General features: G+C 40.2%; 1 protein-coding gene across 1 annotated transcript; it reads right to left on the minus strand.

Annotated features, from left to right (window-relative positions):
• Nucleotides 1–2,724: 2,724 nt before the first annotated feature.
• Nucleotides 2,725–18,593, minus strand: LOC121616046 (interleukin-1 receptor-like 2). The gene is made up of 12 exons (XM_041950650.1): nucleotides 18,470–18,593; nucleotides 17,111–17,186; nucleotides 10,814–11,024; nucleotides 10,135–10,300; nucleotides 8,602–8,776; nucleotides 8,203–8,274; nucleotides 7,663–7,789; nucleotides 7,097–7,236; nucleotides 5,792–5,938; nucleotides 5,453–5,617; nucleotides 4,448–4,651; nucleotides 2,725–3,948 (listed from the first exon to the last, which is right to left on the minus strand). The coding sequence occupies exons 2-12, from the start codon at nucleotides 17,175–17,177 to the stop codon at nucleotides 3,776–3,778; spliced, it is 1,647 nt and encodes a 548-aa protein (XP_041806584.1). The 5' UTR covers nucleotides 17,178–17,186; nucleotides 18,470–18,593; the 3' UTR covers nucleotides 2,725–3,775.
• Nucleotides 18,594–19,452: the final 859 nt, after the last annotated feature.

Here is a 19,452-nt window from a genome sequence, read left to right on the forward strand (position 1 = left end):
AAAGCCAGGCAGTACACCAGCATGCTTGGAGTGTAATATCACTGACTAGCAGTCAGTGGTGATGGGTGTGTCAGACTTTGAAACAGGGTACTGAACTTAACTAATGGTGGCCACAATCTTTTTTTAATCTTAACCAAGTGTTTAGCGGTTGGGTGTTGCCTAACCTTAACCACACTAACCATCATATTTCCCTTAACCACAAACTGTCCCTAACCTTAACCATACTGTAGTTGTCATGCATGTACATAGTAAAAACTACGAAACTACGTACTGGCAGCGGCAGTAAAAATGTTGGTACTGGAAGTCGTAACTGAACGCAAGCAAGAGTTTCGCTGAATTGTACAATACTGACACTCTGTTCTGGCGAAAGGCTGTACTTTGAACTGTGAAGAATAGATGTAAGAATAAATATGGTTATGATTTGCAACTACCGTCTCCTCCTTTGATCATTACACAATGTAATGGACAAATTCAAAAAAGTAAAGGTAAAGGCAGTCAGGGGATCATCATGGTCACATCTGAAATGAAATCAGCATTTTTGAAAAGGAAAAAGAAACTATGACTGTGTTTGTTGACCAAAACGTGCAAAATAAGGTTAGGTAAGGTAGGGATCTCAAGAAGCTGACAAAATCAGTCAGCTTCTTGAGATCTGACGCTGTTGTGAGCTGTGAGGCAAATGTCTTGGCTTTGGTACTGCAGCTTTTGATGAGGCCAATTAATGTGGTCTGCTGTTATGGCAGTGGGCCCTTTTCCCCCAATGCTGCGGGTTCTTCACGTAGTGCCTCACCTCCATTTTTGTGCTAAATGTCAAGAATAAAACTCATTTGATAAGGGGGTGAGTGGCAAATGTCTTGTGATGTGTGGTGAGTGGGCAGAGGTTGGGTGTATGTTGCATGCCAACACTTGTAAGTAGGTGTGTCCTGTAGGGCAGGGGTGGGGAACCTCTAGGCCATATACCATTTAATCTAGCCCACGAGACAATTCTCAAATACGCAAAAACATTGACTTTGTTCCAGCAATACAGAAAACAACATAAAATAGTAGACCAACATGTTGCCTTAACGCAACACAGACATATCATATCAATATCCCACCCCCATGAGTATGACCCTGTGGGAACAGACTCAGTGATGGTGCAACTCTAAACTGTTTAAAAAAAAATAGAAATTCTGCTGGGTGAATTTGATTATGATGAAACCAGGAACCATCATAACACAGTTTGTGTGTATTGGCTAATTGTAAAACATTGCAAAACACACTATGGTTCAAATGATTCAGTCACCCAGGTCAGGTCAGGTAAGTTTACTTTACCTGGTGTTATTTTAGGCCTTCCATTCCTGAAAATGAGCTGCCTGCCGGCAAGCAATCTGCCCTGCCATTTCCCAATCAGTGACTGGCAAGGGAGAATTGTTTTAGTAGGTTGGTGAATTAAAATCTGATCGATGTTACAGAAGAGATTTGGAGTAGCAGACAGATCACATACAACAGTGGTTCAGCGGCCCATGACACTGAAGATTTGCCGCCGGTTTTTATAGGCTATATTTATGGCGAATATCTTATATTCTGTCTGTGTTGCATCTTTCTTCATCAATCACTGTCAAGCCCACAGCAGGATACAGAATGTTTAGAGTAGATCACAGTTTGGAAATGTATGGTTTGGTATTTGCTGTCACTTATTCTCAGGTACTGCTGACATTGCATCTAAACAGTGCAGAGTGTCTTCAGCGAATTTTTGTGACATTATTATTTTGGAAATCCCCTTCTATGTATATCACCAGAGTCCATCAAAACTGACGCCGCGCTAAAAATAGTTCACATAATCAGACGATCAGCACACCTCTTGCAGCTACAGACGGTGAGCGAAAATGTGACACCTGGAAAAGAAATTTTCAAAAGATTTCCGAAAAGTTTGTTCCATTTGACAGTTTGTTTATTAATGTACTTCAGCTTTTTTTGGTGACATTTTAACAGCAGTTAATGTTGTGAAGTAAGTTGGCCTGTCTGCTTGTGCAGAGCTCTGCTTCGTCCATCTCAGACAGGGCAGCGTCCTCCAATTAGTCATGAATGCACACCATGAGGCCATCATGGCTTAAAAATGCAATATGACACCCTAGGAAAATGCTCTCTGACCTCCCCCAAAGAGGCAGTCAGTGCTCAGTACAAAAGCCACAGTTCATTTACCAACCAAGGAGTCCTGATCTCAACTAAAACCTCCTCTCTCAGATCGCAGGAAGCAAACAAAAATACCCAGTTTGAGTATATTAGGAGCAGGTGATTTATGAAATACAGTTGTTTTGGCTTGTTGCCAGGGGTTGGCAAGTTGACCGACCATCACTCTCAGAACAGAGGTGGCTGAACAGGTGTCAGATCTGGAGCCAGGCCAGACCAGACGTTGAGCAGTGTTTTGGGACAGCTAGCTCCACAGGGCTAAAGTCCCATGGTCTCACCCCAGAGAGCAAACACGTCAGGTTCCCAAACATCACTCGGCTCATATGAATGAGGGTGGATTACGGAAAAAAATGTGGATTCTAAGGGTCAGGGCTGAGGCTGGCAGAAAGCCTCCTTTTCCAGAAACAACTGAGAGTTATGTCAGTGATTACGGCAACTGATGCCCTGCTGTGCTGTATGACTGGTAATCCTAATCTGTTGTTCTTTGGCAAAGAATCACAAAATCACCACAACCATAATGAGAAATAAATGCTCACAGCAACAGAAATCTGCTGAAAATGATGTTTTATTATTATTTTTTTTTACATGTTTTGGTTTCTTTCCGCAAAAACTTTAATATATATTCCAGGAATGAGAACAAGGATTTGATGAAAACCCAGAATCCACAACCAATGTTGGAAGTGAAATTAGCATGGACACAATCTAAACCATACCCAGCTTACCCGATCAAGTGTCTTTATTCATCTCTCACATGAGGCCTGGACTTTAATAAGAGAACATAAGGCCACACACTTATCAGGGGTGGTGTAGCACATTACAATACATCAAAAAGATCATATAAATACAGGTTTATATCAGTTTCTAGGTAAGGAAAAGAAATGCATAACACTCTGTAGACCAATCCACAGCCATTTTATCAATAATAACACAGTCTTATAAATATAAACCTTAGCATCCTTTCAAATACCCTACCTTACCTAACCTTCAGACAGTTGTCAGATAGTGAACACATGCAGTTTCAGGACAAACAGGTTAAATCAGTCATTGGATGTTTAATGTTGAAGTGAAACACTCAATGCTGTTATGTGTATAAAGTTTTCTGTTCGTGTGAACGGAGCAAAAGGCAGCTGAAATCGAACTGATCTTCATCGATGTCCTTCTCAGCACAACTGTGTAGCTACAGTGCTTTCTGCACTCTGTTCTGATCATTATCTAACTACTGAAAACAGAGTGCAACTGCTTCTGTCAGGTTTTCTCTCTTTCTCTGGAGCACGTCACTTTCATAAAGCATTCGTCAAGGTGGGGAAGAAGGGATAAAAGGAGCAGAAGATGAAAGCCTGTAATCTATGGAGCAAAGCAGCATCATCTGTAAAGTATTCCTCTTCTGTATCTTTAGGAAATCCAGCAGATGTTGGTCCAACCTGATTGCGCACAGTGTGACATTCACTGTGCAAGCTGCCAATGAGCAGGTCAACTGCTTTTGTTTGTTTCCAGGAACATGTCACGTCAAAAATAAAAGTGCTTCTAGGAAACAGGCCTGAAGGCCCTGATGGAACAAACAAAACATCTGCAAAAGCTTTGGGTAAATGAAAGCTATTCACTTGGTTTAGACAACAGTCTGGAGTCTCCCTGCAGGCACTGAGGGCATGTGGTACCTTAAATTCTTCCAGAAGTTTCTGTTTGAACACAACGGGGAGGGTTTCTTCCACTCCAGTGATCCTTGTTTCCTCTTGATATACCGCAAAGACTCTGGCAGGCAGCTGTAATCCACTGGACCACCTGGTTGAAGAGAACAGAACAAAATGTTGATTGTATATTCGGGTAAGCAGTACTGACGTACTGGTGACCAATTAAAGATTGAATTACTAGGCAGACTAGGGAGTCTGGCAATGCGTCCATGCTTCCGTGGATTGGCTCTGACAGATCTGGGATATTTAACATCCAAAAGTTTTCACAGGTTCACCTATTTTCTGCCAACCGATCCAGGACCTGAGTGGAGCCAGATCCTAACAGTGTAAAGTCTAATTGTGTCTGGTTACGCTCATGTTCTATAGCCACATGTCTCTGGTCTAACACTGTGTCTACACTGGAGGAGTGCATTAGCAGAGCAGCAGCAGTTAACACCATCCATGACTACATGAGGGTATTTTTGCCACATTACGCAACTTTTAGCCCCTATGACACTCATCACTTCTAGTGGTTTAATGAGTAGCCAGATGCTGCACAAAGACTCCCTCAGACTTCTCCTCTAATGAGGTGCAGCAGAGTCTTTCCTCACCGATTTCTACGAGAATCACCCGGGAGTCGTTCTGGGTCAACGCGTCATAGAGGCCGATTTTCTGCTCATAGCACAGCTGCTTTTGGTTGTCACACAACGGCTCTTCTTCTTGTCCTCCATGAGTGGAACTTTTTGCCTCAGGTGACAGGATGATTATCAGCCTGCGGCACTGGCGCAGTGTTGCAGAAATGACATCGTGCACCGCTGTAAGAGATTAAACACAGGAAATGAAACAAACCATCACTGTGGGATAAAATCTTAGCACTGGAAATTGAAAACAACCTGGTATTAAGTATCAGCTCTCGCAAATTACAAGAAGATATTTCATCCTTTGAGGCCAGTGGAATATCCTGAATGGCACAGACATTGTTTCCAGAGAGAAGTCAAGCTATCTGCATGTAATCATAACAATAACTTCTAAATTAGCTCATGGTGCATTTAGTCATTATTACTACCTTTTTATTTGAATACCTACTTATTTCATTTTTTTTATCTTATATGTTTTTATATATGTCAACCCTTCTTATATGCTCTTATTTTATAGGCTTCTGTCTTCATGTCTGATATTTTTGGCTTTAAGCACATTGAGTCTGCGGCCATTGTATGAATTATGCTATATAAATAAACTTGACTTTGCTTTTCACTGTGTTGGAAATCTATTTCAAGTACATTTTAAAAAGATAAAAGCATTGGCTGCATGACAGGGTGAATGTGTGTAAAATGGCCAAACCACCTGTATACCAAAACTGGCGTTTCAGTTATAAAAGGTCACAGATTATGTGAAGGTATGCTGTGTTTTTGAGACCAATAGTCGCACATGATTACGCACGTGTATGTGCACAAGTATGTACACATTTTTGCCAGTGGCTAAAATGTGTAATCCAAATGTGAAGTTTATGGGAGCCAACGCGATGAAGAAGACAAAACAGGTCAGAAACTGCTTGATGTTTTACAAGGTAAGAAATGTATTCAACGTGTTTATTAGACCAGGATGGGGTCCCTGACCTTCTCCAGGGCAGTCGTCCCGACCTCTGATGTACAGGGAGTAGCCATGTTGGTTCTCCAGCACCTCGGGCAGGATGTGCAGGGCGAAGCTCGCCATCCCAGCTGAACTCAAAGTGTCGGGACGGAGGAAGCTCACGTAGGCGTCGTAGAGCTTCCCATCTGGAGCTGTAGAGGAGACAGGAGGGAGTCTGACTCTTATCGCATCTTTTACTGCCTTCGGAAACATTTATTTCACTTTCTACGGAACTTGTTTTCATTCAATTATGCTGACATCTGTGCAAACAAGAGCGTTCCTGGAAATATCCAAACACATGATTGCACAGAAAAGCACACACTTACCTTGTTGTTTGGAAAAAGATCTCAGCAGTTTCCTGTAAACCAACACTAGATCTACTTTAAATAAGTGGAAGGCAGCAGCCAGGGCCAGAGTAGTCAGGGAGGCAGCGAGGCAGAGTGCAACACTGGTGTAGAGGGCACTGTGGTCAGCTGGAGAGAGGAGGAGGCAGACACATCCAGACATCATGGTCTGAGAAAACACCTCAACAAGACGACAACAAAGCAGTGTTCTGGGAAGACTTCAAGGGAATGAAAACATGTGTTTTCCTGTTTGGCCTCATTATGTTTCCCTGACACTGCGAATTTTGCAGACACACATCTATGACAACAAGGCAGTGCCTATGTGAAACAAAGAGTATAAGTGTAAAATAAATAGAAAGTCAAATTTTTGGGCACATTTTTGGGAGCAGGAAAGAAATGAAAGGCAAAGTTAAAAACACGTATTTAGGGCTTTTCCATTGTTCCACTACATTCTGAAAAGTTTACAAGCAGTACTATTTTAATTTGTTACAAAATCTTTTATTTTAATTTAAAAAGTCACTCTAGAGACCTGAGGTGGAAAAAACACCTGCCTTTAGGGGTTAAAATCATGAGTGGGGAGATGAAACAATGTATGGAATAAAGCCTACTATACAACAAAGGTTACATAGCAGCGTCACTCCACTTATTGTGATGTAAGACACACTACATGGCCAAAGGTATGCCCACACCCAAACATCACATAAGTGATTATTGGGCATCATAAGCATTGCTGGGCAACCATGAGCATTAATCCATTGTTCTAACGGCCTCCACTCTTGTGGTGTCTGGCTTTGCACCGGGGTTTGAGCCTTGCTGCAGGGACTTTCTCCCATTCAGACACGACCATCAGCGAGGTCCAACACTGATGTCAGGTGACCAGTCCTGGCTCAGAGTCACCTCAGAAGTGTTAACAAATATATAGACGTCCACATAGTGTCCACACACTTTTGGCCATATGGTGTCAGGAGAATTCATAAAAGTGTCACTGCTGAAAGATTCTGTGGTTTTAATTTAGTGATGTTCATATTTTTCTTTGCAACACAGGTCTTTTCCCCTGCTTGCTTTACTTTTGAAATGATTTGGTTTGTTAATTTTTCCTGATTTTAGGAGTCAGCGTTTATAATTAAAAATTTAGACTTATTGGATAACAAGCAAATACTGATATCTAGAAGTCAAATGATGTTACCTGCATTGTTTGCTGGAATTAGATCCAAGAGAAGAGAAGAGAAGAGAAGAGAAGAGAAGAGAAGAGAAGAGAAGAGAAGAGAAGAGAAGAGAAGAGAATACCTTCTTGGAGCCTCAACAACCCGACTTTCTCATCAGCTGGGCTCCTTACATAGCATCGAATGGGGACATTCAGGAACTTATGACGAACTTCAGAGATGGACAGAGTGGACAAGCAGTACACCCTGCCTCTATCACGAGTACTAAAAAGGACAGGACCAGTCAATCAATCAATCCATCAGTCTGTCAAATAGTGTATCGATAAGTCAAGTGATCACGCAAAAATGTCATGTCATGTTCTGCTTGGTTTAAAAGCTGCATTAGCAATATTTAGCAACTAGGTGACAGAGAGATCATGTTTTACAGTTTACTGCAATCTGTGCAAAAGCGATGTGGCCTCTGTGGAGCTCTGCTAGTTGCTTCCTGTTTGTTTTAACTCTTGTTTTAAGTCAAGTGCTGGTTGCTGCTCATTGGCTGTCAGACCAATGCAGTGTAGTGTCTGTTGTTGTGCAACATCAGAGTTTTCTGTCTATTTCTCAGAAGTGTTCATGTGTTCATTTTGTTTTGTTTACAGCCACTTCCTTGTGCATGTACAGGCTGAAACAGCAAGACACGAGGCAGAAACTCACTATTTCGTGGACAAGCTGAGTTCGTCTAGGTCATCAGAGTCGGTCGTGTCAACAGTCCAAAACATTAAAGTCTCATTGTCCTCACTGGCGCCCATGTAGGCTAAACACTTCAGCTCCACTCTCGTACCTGTTCATCAGTGAGATGGAAAAACAAAATCAGCGGTCGCTCCACACCTGCTGGTGTTTGATGAAACTGTCGCTGTCGGGTGAAAAACTGTAATCGCTTACAGAAATTGGAATTATGAAAACGTCTGAAAACCGGTCTGGAAAAAGTCTAAATGCATAGATGTTAGAGCTTTCGTATGTCCTGAAAAGTTGACTTCTGACAACATCAACCCCAGATGATAGTTGGCAACCCCCCAGTTCAAAAGAGTGTTTATCGTCATTCGTGATCTGATGCGAAACTGGACACTTGGGACAAACAACGGACAAACAGACATAACAAATACTGTAGCATCTCGAGTAAATTTAATTTATATCATAACTCAAACCTGACAGACACACAGTGTGTGGTTAGAATGTGTTAAAGGTGTTACTTGCCCACTTCTACCACGATCACTTCGTTTTGAGGGAACAGGATCTCAGGCTCCATAAAAACTGTACTTGCGTCCCCTGGGTGTAACAGAGAAGAATACATTACAATTTATCTACTGATGCTGTGCCAATAGGAAAAGTCAAATAAACCAGGATGATCTCTTTCACAGCTTGCTGCTCTGACCTGCTGCAACTCATCATCTTACAAGATGACAATCAGTGCATGTATTTCAGATTAATGGAATTCCAGATAATAGAAATAATCCACATAATAACTAAATAGGTCGCTTGATTAAAAAAAAACATCCAATTATTTCAAATCAGGAGAATTAAATGAAAAGTCATAATCATAAATAATTCTCTGTCAGGGATTCAGTCTAAAGACAAGTGATCTGCAGTGCGTACTTTTTTTAATCTTCAGCCGGATGCTGCGTGCAGTGGTGTACTTCCTGCCGTTCAAGCTAATGTCTACCAGGCAGGTGTATTTCCCAGCATCCTCCTCTGAGGCCGCTGGCAGTCTCATGAAGCCCTCCTCCTCCACGGAGATGGGCTCCCCTTGCCGCTCCACTGGATGGCAGTCCTGTACACGCAGAAGCACAGATGTAATTATTCGTTTTTACAGCACGTAAAGCATAAAATCATTTTCATTATTTCATTATAGAGAACTTCTCAAATACCAAGTAACAGAGTCCCTCACACATGGCAACAAATGAAAAGCCAACAAAAGTAAAAAAGCAGAAGACATGGACCAGATTAAAATGAAATAAGTTAAAACTGAAGCCAGGCACGGTGACCTCCAGAAGCAGTCCAGCACATAACCTCCCATAAAACCACAAATTCACATTTTAACATATGGATTGGTTGTAGATGAAACAAACAGACATATTGTATTAATTAGTGAGATTTGGAGTTGCTGGAGGATGAATTTTGTCACCTCTTGCCCTCAGACAGTCTGAGTCCACCAGTGAGTTTCAGTGTTATTTCATAGAGATGTATGAGTCCGTCACTCAGTACTTTCCAACCTCCCTGCTGTGTCTGTGGTAGCACACCCCTTCATTCCAGCTGAAGAAATACATCTTTAAAACAGCTGGCAAATATGAAGTATCCTTTAAAAAACAAACAAAAGGAAAAACCCAAACATTTTCTATAACAATTGTATTAATAGTTAAGTGGTACATTTGTTGGGCACTAGTTTCAGTCAGGAAACGTACACTAGTTTCATCTTGTGCACAGTGGTACACGCTTGTATATGAGATTGACTTAGGATACATGACAGTGTCTTTGTTTGTGGATGTGTGATGTTTTTGGATTTTTTTTGGATACACAGAAAATAAATTGTTTGTAGGATCAGTTTATTGTTGTTTCTATCTTTTCATGGGATTTTGGGAACTATGCTTTAAGATTTAGCTCCACACTGAACTTGGAAAAGCATGCAGATGAACTTTCCTGAAGAATATGAATGACTACCTGCAGGGTTTCTGATGCTATATACATTATGCTGCATGGCCATGGAATGGTTTGGCAGCATTCCCTTTGGATTTCCATTTGACTAAAACATACTGTATGGGCCCCCTGTAGACCTAGATGTGTCTTGTATCTACAGCAACAGCAGAAGTATAGAAACCAGTGTCATCATCAGCGCAGATGATTTGTACAACCTTCGCTCAGATGTCAGCACACTTTCACATGTTCCTAATGTGTACAGGAGGGGGCAGTGTTGCATTACTAAGTCTGTCTGTATGAGTCACACCACAATAATCTAATTTCAGCCAGAAATAGGGAATACATTTACCCCTTTAGAAATTTCATAACTGATGAATGGCCCAGCGCATTGCTGATATCAATGCCTTCTTTGTACTCAAAACAAACCGAAGTGGGAGCTAAATAAAGGGGAAAAAAGGGGCATACAGTAGATGAATACCATGGAGCTGTGCATACCTTCATCCATCGTACAATCCCTGTGTTATTCAGTCCGAAGATCTCGCGCTGTTTGCAAGGAAGACGTTCACTGACTCCCTCTGTGATGTATCTGGTCTCAGATGGATCAGGACACTCTCCACTGGACACCGACACAGCAAACTCCATCCTCAGTCCTGTCTCATCCCTAAAGAGAAGGAGATCAACAGTGAGACAGCTGCAGGACAGGCCAGCCTGAGCTCCAGGAACATATACTGCATGACCTTACACTTTGTGGGTCTTTATGTGATTTGAAAAAACTAAAATGATCTCTGCGGAGAATGATTTGACAAATTTAGAAACCAACTAGCACTAAATGATGGAACAATAACTGGCCCTATTTGCTGTATATTGCAGTTATCTTGGTTGTCAATGTATTAATTAAAATAACTTCTCGGTATAACCTGTTACAATTCAACAGTACCGCTAACTACAACCTCCATGTTTTACAGCAGAGTTTATTATAAGTTTTAAAAGGACGTAGTTTGTGGTGCTTTTTAACTGCATTCAATTATACAGAGAGGTCTTTCTGTTTATCTCACCTACCCTCACTGATATAAAAGGCATTGACAAAATATTAAAAACACTTTTCTGTTCTTCATAAAGCAGCTTTGTGCAGTTAGGATTTGAAGTAAAGCCTGTCATACAAGCGCTTCTGTACCTTTTCTCACAGGTGTAGGATCCATTATGAGACATCTGCACAGGCAGAAACCACAATAATCCGTCCCTGACCTCCACTCCAGCGGGCAGGCTCAGGTTTCGCCTCCTGCCTCTGCTCCAGGTCACGTTGGTGTGAGCATCAGCTATGAGGCACCTCAGGACAAAAAGGTGGCCAGCGCTCACATGGTAGGTATCTATCTCCCCGCTGTGGTCTGGATGTGACACAACGACAAAGAGAGACCTGTCATTTGTCATGAGTGAAAGATTCAACCATTAAGATACAAGTGTTCACGCTGCAACAGAGCAGTGGAGACAGATTTTAGGCTTCAGATTAGAGCTTTGCTGCATTAAAAATGGCAAAACAACCCTAAATGTGATTTCTTTTCATCCATCCATTCATTCATTACTACATTACTTCTGTAAATGTGGTTACTTCCTGTTTGTTTGTTTGTTTGTTTGACTGTCTGTTAATTAGCAGAAAATCTCCAAAATGAGTGGAATGGAAGATCTGATGAGGTTTTTGGTGCAGGTAGCACCACATATTGCTAATATCAGAATAACAGAGGATCAGAGGACATTAAACATGTCCTCTAGCTGCTTTCATATACAGTGATGCACAATCCCCTTCAATATCTCCTTGTTTTTCCACTTTCTAAGCAAATCAGCATAATATGGCACGTTTCTACTTTACACTAAAGATCAGCAGCATTAAGTTACCATTAACCTAACCACTGAGCAGCTGCAGTGCACACTGCACAGAGAGAGAAGATAATGCTCATTCACTTTTTTAACAGAAATCAGCTGATTTGAAATCTTTTGCACAGGTTAGTTTAAGTCAGATACAAGGTGTGACATATCTAAATAGCTGCATCGATTGTATTAATGTTAAATACCAGGTTTTGTTTAGATAGATAGATAGATAGATAGATAGATATACTTTATTTATCCCAAGGGATAAATAAAATGCAGCAGCAGCATTACACACAGTGAAAAAAGTATAAAAATGGGGAAATAAAGAACAAACTATACACAATAAAATATCAAAATAGTAAAGTAAAGTAGTAAAAAGATTATATACATAATAATAAAATAGCAAAATAGCAAACAGTAGTAATGAAAAAGTATTGCACAACCCCTCCTTCCCCCGTGCGGCATAGTAGGCCAAGGGTTGAGGACGGCGCCCTGTAGGAGCTGCAGCCCTCCCCCGGGCGACTGTGCTGTGACTCCCCCCCCCCGAACTTCCTTCCCCCACCCACATGTGCAGGTGTTACAGTCTTGTTATGATGTCTTAAATGTTGCTTGTGCTGAGGTGTTTTTTTTTTACCAAGCCCACACTGTGCCCCCCCCAATGGGCGCAGTCTGAGATTAGTCTTTTTTTTTTTCTCTCTCCTCTCCCTCCCCTCCTGTTTTCATTTGTTTTTCATCTAGTAAGCGAGGCGCCGCCCTGCTGGCTGCATCGTGGTTCTCCTGTCCCTGTCTTCCCATGTCAATTATTTGTACTGTCTTTTGTGCCATTGTGTCCTCTGGGACGGTGTAACTGAACAGAATTTCGTTGCACTTGGAAACTTGTGTGATGACAATAAATGATTCCTGATTCCTGATTCCTGAAAAAAGAATATCTACAGCAAATGGCAGTGTGTAGAAAATAAAGTGTACCGTGACTGTAAGCATACACACAGTGAAAAAAGTGAAAATTTGTGAAATAGGACTATAAAGAACAAACTATATATATAATACAATATCAAAATAGCAAGCAGTAAAGAATTATGTACATAATAATAAAAATATCAAAAGTAGCAAACAGTAGTGATAAGTATTGCACAAAAGAGATTTTTTTTTCTTTTTTTTTTTAGCTGTTATTGTACAGTGTAATGGCATGTGGCAGGAAATATTTCCTGTACCTGTCCCTTTGACAGGTACAGGAAACCTGTAGCAGCCTGTGGGAGAAGGTGCTCCGCTGTCTGTCCACAGTGTGATGGAGAGGGTGCAGTGGATATATCTGGCATCTAGTTTGGCATTGTCATAGCAATTAAAATTTTCACAGATCTAATATTTGTATTATTTCTATGATTTCAACATGTAGTTTAAACGTTTTTTTTTCCCTTGGGATTCTCCTATTCATGATTTCACTGAACGCAGCATTAGAAATTACACATTTGGATGTGAGTAAGGGTATAATTGGCTGTACCAGCTGTGCTTCCATTTCCATAACCATAACTTAGTCTGAGAAGACACTGAAAACATGACCTCCTTGATGGTGGTAATTACATACAAAAGCACAACAAAAAATGTATGTTAACCTATGACAGACAGACTGTACCAATATCTCCACAGCTCAGATTGGTAGTGTGCAGAAGAGAGCTGGCTGATTCGATATTAGGTAGTAAAAAAATTTAGACATTGATATATCGGTGTGTTGTATTGCCTATAAATGTCATCATCATCTGTCATTTCTTCTGTATTAAAATGGCCAATATATTTTACCTTATTACATGAACCCAAATTATTATCATACAGTTTTAAGTCAGGAAATTTTAGACATTTGTCCTCTTTGGTTCTACAGATCAAGACAACAGTCTTACTGGCATTGCATTTCATATCATGTTCCACACCGAGTAACAGAACATATAGTAAGAGGCTGCTGGAGACCAGCACTTCTTAAGGACCAAGATCATCTGCATGCATGGGATGTTTCACTAGAGTATCACCAATTCTGCTTCCAGGATTTCAATTGTTTAAACAGATCAACAATATATAGCTAAAAAAAAAAAACAAAACAACTTTGAACAAGACTCCCCCCTGTCTGATAGCATTGCTAACCCCAAAATGGGCAGAGATGCTAGTGCCCCATTTTACTTGTTGGGTATACCAGTAAGCCAAAAATCTGAGTTTATTTGGCCACCCCTCTTTGGTTCAATTTCACAAACAACTTTCTGTGATTATAATGATCAAAAGCTTTAGTGAACTTCTTGTACGTGAGCACAGGTTCTGCCATAGCCAATGATTTAAAGCAGGGGTGGGCAACTCCCGGCCTCTGGGCCATGTTCGGCCTGCGAGACCATTTGATCTGGCAAGATAATTCATCAACAAAAATGCAACTCTGAAATACTGAAAAAAATTCTCTAGATCATAAGGCTGCACAATGAATGGAATATTAATTTTGATCATGATTTTGGGTTCCCACAGTTAAATTAACATAAAATACTTCGGTATTGAGGTTTAAAATGTGTGCTCTGCTCATAGAAAACTCTTTTGCAAATCAAATCAAGCACTTCCTATGCTAACAGCCAGCCACATGAGGGCGATCGAGATGTTTCGGCTTCACTTTTTGGAAGCTGCATGCTGCTGCATGCTGCTGCTCACCGAGCAGATTAATATACAACAGAGAGCAGACGGGAAAAACAAAAAGCAAATGTTTAGGACAGGAGGTGAAGAGGTAGTTCCTCAAAGAGGATCGTCATCCTTTGTTTGGAGGTATTTTGGATTTAGGCCAAGTGATGTTAAGCAAGAACAAATCATATGCAAAGAGTGCATGAAACTTGTGTCTGTGGTGATGTTCTAGATAACAACCAACTGAATAACCCTTTCTTGACCCTCCCCACCGGTTGCTGCTAAAAATGGTGCAACATGGTGGACTCTGGAAGAGGACCCACTCCCTCTGTAGATATAATGATCTCATTCTAAGGTTATAGCAACATAACAGTTCTTATATTCAGGTGATCGTACACTAATGAAAACATAACGGTAAATATTATATTACATTCGTGCCCGTAGATCTCCCTGAATCCTACTAATTGGTTCTTGCAGAGAAATTATATTAATACATAAGACTCTGACTGTGTGACTAATTTAGAATGGATGTGTGACTATTATTCTACTGTTCATCATGGCCATGACAGAGTCATCTTGCAGACACTTGAATCTTGAATATTGGAGAGTCCTTGATTGCTCCGACAAGGAGAGTTATAAAACATTCCCTGCCTCCAGCTGTACTACCACATACTATGTGAGAAAAATGGGTTTTAAAAATTGTTTTTCTCAGCTCTCACTGAGAGAAAACTTGACCAAGCTGCAGTAAGCTACTGTAGGTGTTTTCAAAGGAAATCACTGATTTGTATAGCTTCAGCCTACTGTGTGAAGCGAGCCTTTCTTGTGTAACAAGCTTCCTTTCTAACACAGTGCTGACGTCCTTTAGGTGCTTCCTGGAGACGCAACCATAAAAGTGTCAAAGTAAATGTTTGCTGTCTTTGACCTATCAAATTAACAGTCGACACAGATTGAAAGAACCCCGTGGCAGGTCCCTGTGGAAATGTAATTAACAATGTGTGCTCAGTGTATCTGCATATATGATGTGTGGCTTTAGTCAACATGATACAGGACAAAACTAAATTGAATTCAAATCTCTGTCAGCAAAAACCGATTGCTACAGCTACTTGAGAGCCAAGCAGAGTTTCTGAGGTTTGTTCATCAGCAGCTAAATATGGTGGCCCTAAGGTTAGCCCAGCAGCTAGCTGCAACTGCACCCCGGAGCAGTAAAGCAGTCTTTCTCCCCGACCACGGTCGCACCATGCCCTAAAACACCCTGCTTATTGAACGTAATAACAGAAGCCATAAAAGTATTGTTCAAATCCTTCTATAATAGGAATTATTTCGGTAGTTGCAACAGATGTAAAGTACAGCATATTTTACTTTGATTTCCTTTTAATTTGAACTTCTTAACTACTGCACATGTTAAATAAATGTTAGTCCATCAGTCAATCCATGGTTTTCTGTTTATTTTCGGTAAAAGAATTAATAGGTTTCTTGCGAGGACATCGAATCTTGTACACAAGTGTATTTGATAAGATGCTGTTTATTAATCGTTGCCAAAGTTAATGTGACAGTTAATGGTGATGTTGATTTTAGGTGGTATTGCCCAGCCTTAGCTTGATGTGTGCAGCTCTTTTGGTATTCTTGCTCAAATCTTCTGCACATGAAGTCCTAAGAAATTATGATTTTAGTGTGCTTCTAGTTTTCCTGTATTTTGCAGGGGTGGGGGGGGGGGGGATTCAAATTGTGAATCAACTGCAATCTTAAAAAAATCTGAAACAATTTAGCTCCATCAACTGTCAATCTGTCTTGATTGTCTCTGATCTTGTCTGCCTGATCAAACATTTGACCGCACAGCAGTGCATCATGTTGTGCATCTTGTACCTTCCAAGATCTCAGCAGAAATAAAACATCTGAGATTTAATTAGGGGGAACCCCCAAAATGTCACATTGTGGTTTCCAGTAGGGACGGGAATAGAGAACCAGTTCCAGTTGAGTACTGGTTCCCATTTGTCTGATCCATGTGAATTACATGCCTCTGAGCTTATCAGTTCCTTCTGGCGATGCCAGCGTGTTTTTCTGCACATTTGCACATCGAGAAACATTGATGTCAAATTCTACATCCACCATGTCCTTTCCAGCAGCGTAGACGCATGGTGGAGAAGTAGAAATGGTCCCTAGCATGGCTTCCTTTCTCACAGAAAGATGATGACAGTGCTTGTTGTAATGTCTGTAAAATTAACATTTCAAGTAAGAGTGGAAACACCAACAATATGCTGAAATAAGGTGTTTTCAGTCTTATGAGACGCAAAAGAGGGACAGAGCTTTGAATTTGTCTTTCAACCAAAAATAAGTTATCCCCATATTTCTGTTGTTCATGGGTTACTTTATGCTTTTATGGTGTTATTTCATGATTAAGATTACATTAAGAAATATGTAAAAGATATTTAAAAGATATTAAGTTGTTAGATACATTTGTGAAAGCCTTAATTGTCGCAATCACGTCAAGCAGGTCATCTTTATTATCTATCATGGAAAATGTTTGCTAAAACGGGCAGTATTTGCTGCATGCCTCAATTTTGAAGGGAACTCCTATAAAATAATGCTCAAGCAGTTTAATCAAGTGTCTGTTAAACAGGTTAGAAACAGGAAAGGAGTTGTTGCAACACAAGCTCTGTGCTGTAAATTTCAGTTTACTATTCAAAACATGCGCTAAAAGTGGTTCATGGTTTTCAGCTTCACATGTGTAATTCTATATCTTTACTTGTTTTCAAAACTTCATGTTCGTGTTTTGACTGCAAGAATACTGGAACTGAAAATGCTCAAACCTGCGAGTCAGCAAATAATTCAAATCAACAATTAGACAACAGCTTTGTGCTATAGATTTCCTGTAAAGGAACCAGATTCTGGGTTTAGCAATTAGTCGTAAAAACAGAGGCTCTTCTTAGTGTGTAAAGAGCTCAGAGGAATTGTGATGATCAGTACTCACTGTGTGCCACAGCGAATGCCAGAGACAGCGCAGCAGCCAGCAGGAAGACCCAGTCCACTGCTGCCATAGTCCTCGTCTGTGGGAAAGACAGGTTACATTTTATTTAAATCCTGTCTGAGCCTGTCTCGGCCATTGCTCATGATCTCAGCCACACTGACTCTCTGCAATAAGTAAAGCTTCTTGATGCATTTCCTTATGGGCGAACTGACTGAACAGATTCCTGTAAGGGGAAGTGATAGGTGCAGTTTACACAGCTGACACAAGGCAGGCAGACCTGAAACACAGTAAAGTCCCAGGAAGTTCCAGTGATTGGTGTTTATTTGGAAAAGGTCAAAGCTCTCTCTCGCCCTCTCTTCCCCTTTCTCTGTCAACTTTCCTCCATCCATGACTGATTTTCTGCCACCAAAGAATGGATGTCTCTAAATTTCCTCCACCTAAACCCTGGCAATGTGATTTTTTAAAAATTGCTCCTGATAACTTGTCCTCTGCAGTTGATCACTTTATTGGTCCATTTAACTCAAATATCAAATCCACTGCCAAGAATCTTGGTATCATCAGTTTATGACTTTTGACCAACATGTCATTAAGCTTGTTCAGTCGTGTTTTCTTCAGCTAAGAAATACTCCCTCTTTCTTTATCTGATATCATTACCATTATAATGAACTGATTGAATGGTCTTTGTCATTCATTACAGTACTTTTGTTCGGAATTTGCAGCACAATACTGTGTTATACTCAGATGTTGTATGCTAGAGAAAATTACAATTGAGTAACTGTAGAAACTCAACTACTGTACTTTGAAATAAATTACTGTTGGAATTTGATTGACCACAATACCCTAATGCAGACATGCACACATTGTGAGGGGGTTTTACATCACTACTGAATTACAGCAAAGAGTACCACTTATTTGGTGGTCAATAAATGATATACACTTTACAGGTTGTTGAATTTCTTAACCAACTGATAACAAATCTTTTGTTATTAGTAATTATTTTCAGAATAATTCTCTGGACTGATTAATGTTGTTGCTTATAGCAAATTTATTTGCAACATGTGCAGTGTTTTTTATGAGTACCAAAAGGCACCAAAGAAATTCCAGGAATATTATGACATAAGAGATGCACTGTAGGGAAAACACCATAAAAGCAATTGAGTCAGTATGAAACCAGTTACACAGACACCATGTATAGAAAAAATACTACACTTACTTCTATAGTCACATACATATAGTGCAGAATAATCATAAACGGCTACATAAACTCACCTTGCACTACCACAAACACAGTTATATTCCCTAAAGGGCTACAATGGTAAAGAGCAGACCCCAGCTATAATTTTGATGATAATTTGAACTTACCAGGCTCAGTGTTGAGACTTAAAGACAACTGCTTGTTACTTTTCTAGTACTTGTACACATCTGATGAAACGGTGGGTTTTCCCTCCTTATGTCTTTACAGCAATTTATACTGTTCCTCTCAGACCTGGGTGGAATTTCCTCTCACCCAGCTTTCTTTGCAGTATAGGTAGGCTGCAATGATTCATCCCTTCCTCGTTAGAGGTTTGGTTAAAAAATAGGCCACCGAACCACAATTGCTCCAGATATGAAAGTGACATCTATGTACTGCCCTTATGCAATAAAGGCTTTTTATCTTTTTCTAGATATACTTATTTAAGAATAGATTCTAAAAAATGACAACTCTTTGTAATGATGGACTTTTAAGTTGCTTAAGATGTGCTTCTTCCTAAAAACAGTTTGAACTGACAGAAATAAAACCTGTAAAACATAAAGCTGTCATGGCTTTTTCAGTCATCTCTCCATCTAAGCAAATTTTCTCTCTCTCCAAATCTGATCATAGTTTTCAGTAAAGTCTATTTGCAACTGTATTTCTACATTATTAAGTAACTTTGACAAAAATATTACAAAGCCCAAGGAGGTTTCATGCCTTGGGAAGCTAATTTCCATACACATCAAAATAAACTCGTACCCATTTTAGCTACCTGTAAAATAATCTGTAATTTATGCTATGCTCTCATCAGAAATGTGAAGTGTATGAAATTTGTAGGTTATGGTCTTGAACATGCTAAATCATTAGAACCACAGTTTCCTTTGCAATTGTCCCATTGACTGACACACAGCTGTTGTGCAATGACCCGCATCAGAAATTGAATTTCATTTCAAAGCTGTACCAGAGTTTCTCATACTAATTTCGAGACGTTTCCTACTAAGAAGTAAATTCTAAGAGAGACACAAACACTAAAAGTTGTGCAGCATTAAATGGAAATATGATGATGAAAAATCCCAGCACACAGTTTGATGTTTTTTCCTCATTTGTACATTTT

The sequence above is a fragment of the Chelmon rostratus genome, chromosome 13, assembly GCF_017976325.1.
Source record: "Chelmon rostratus isolate fCheRos1 chromosome 13, fCheRos1.pri, whole genome shotgun sequence".
In the NCBI taxonomy this organism is placed as follows: Eukaryota; Metazoa; Chordata; class Actinopteri; order Chaetodontiformes; family Chaetodontidae; genus Chelmon; species Chelmon rostratus.

Bases quoted from the DNA above. Each gene is read 5' to 3' on its own strand.
- LOC121616046 (XM_041950650.1), bottom strand. From the start codon at position 17,177: ATGGCAGCAGTGGACTGGGTCTTCCTGCTGGCTGCTGCGCTGTCTCTG. The intron at 7,237-7,662 runs GTGAGTTTCTGC...TGTCCTTTTTAG, and splicing joins CTCAGCTTGTCCACGAAATA to TACTCGTGATAGAGGCAGGG. The intron at 4,652-5,452 runs GTCAGGGACCCC...AATCTCTTACAG, and splicing joins GGACGACTGCCCTGGAGAAG to CGGTGCACGATGTCATTTCT.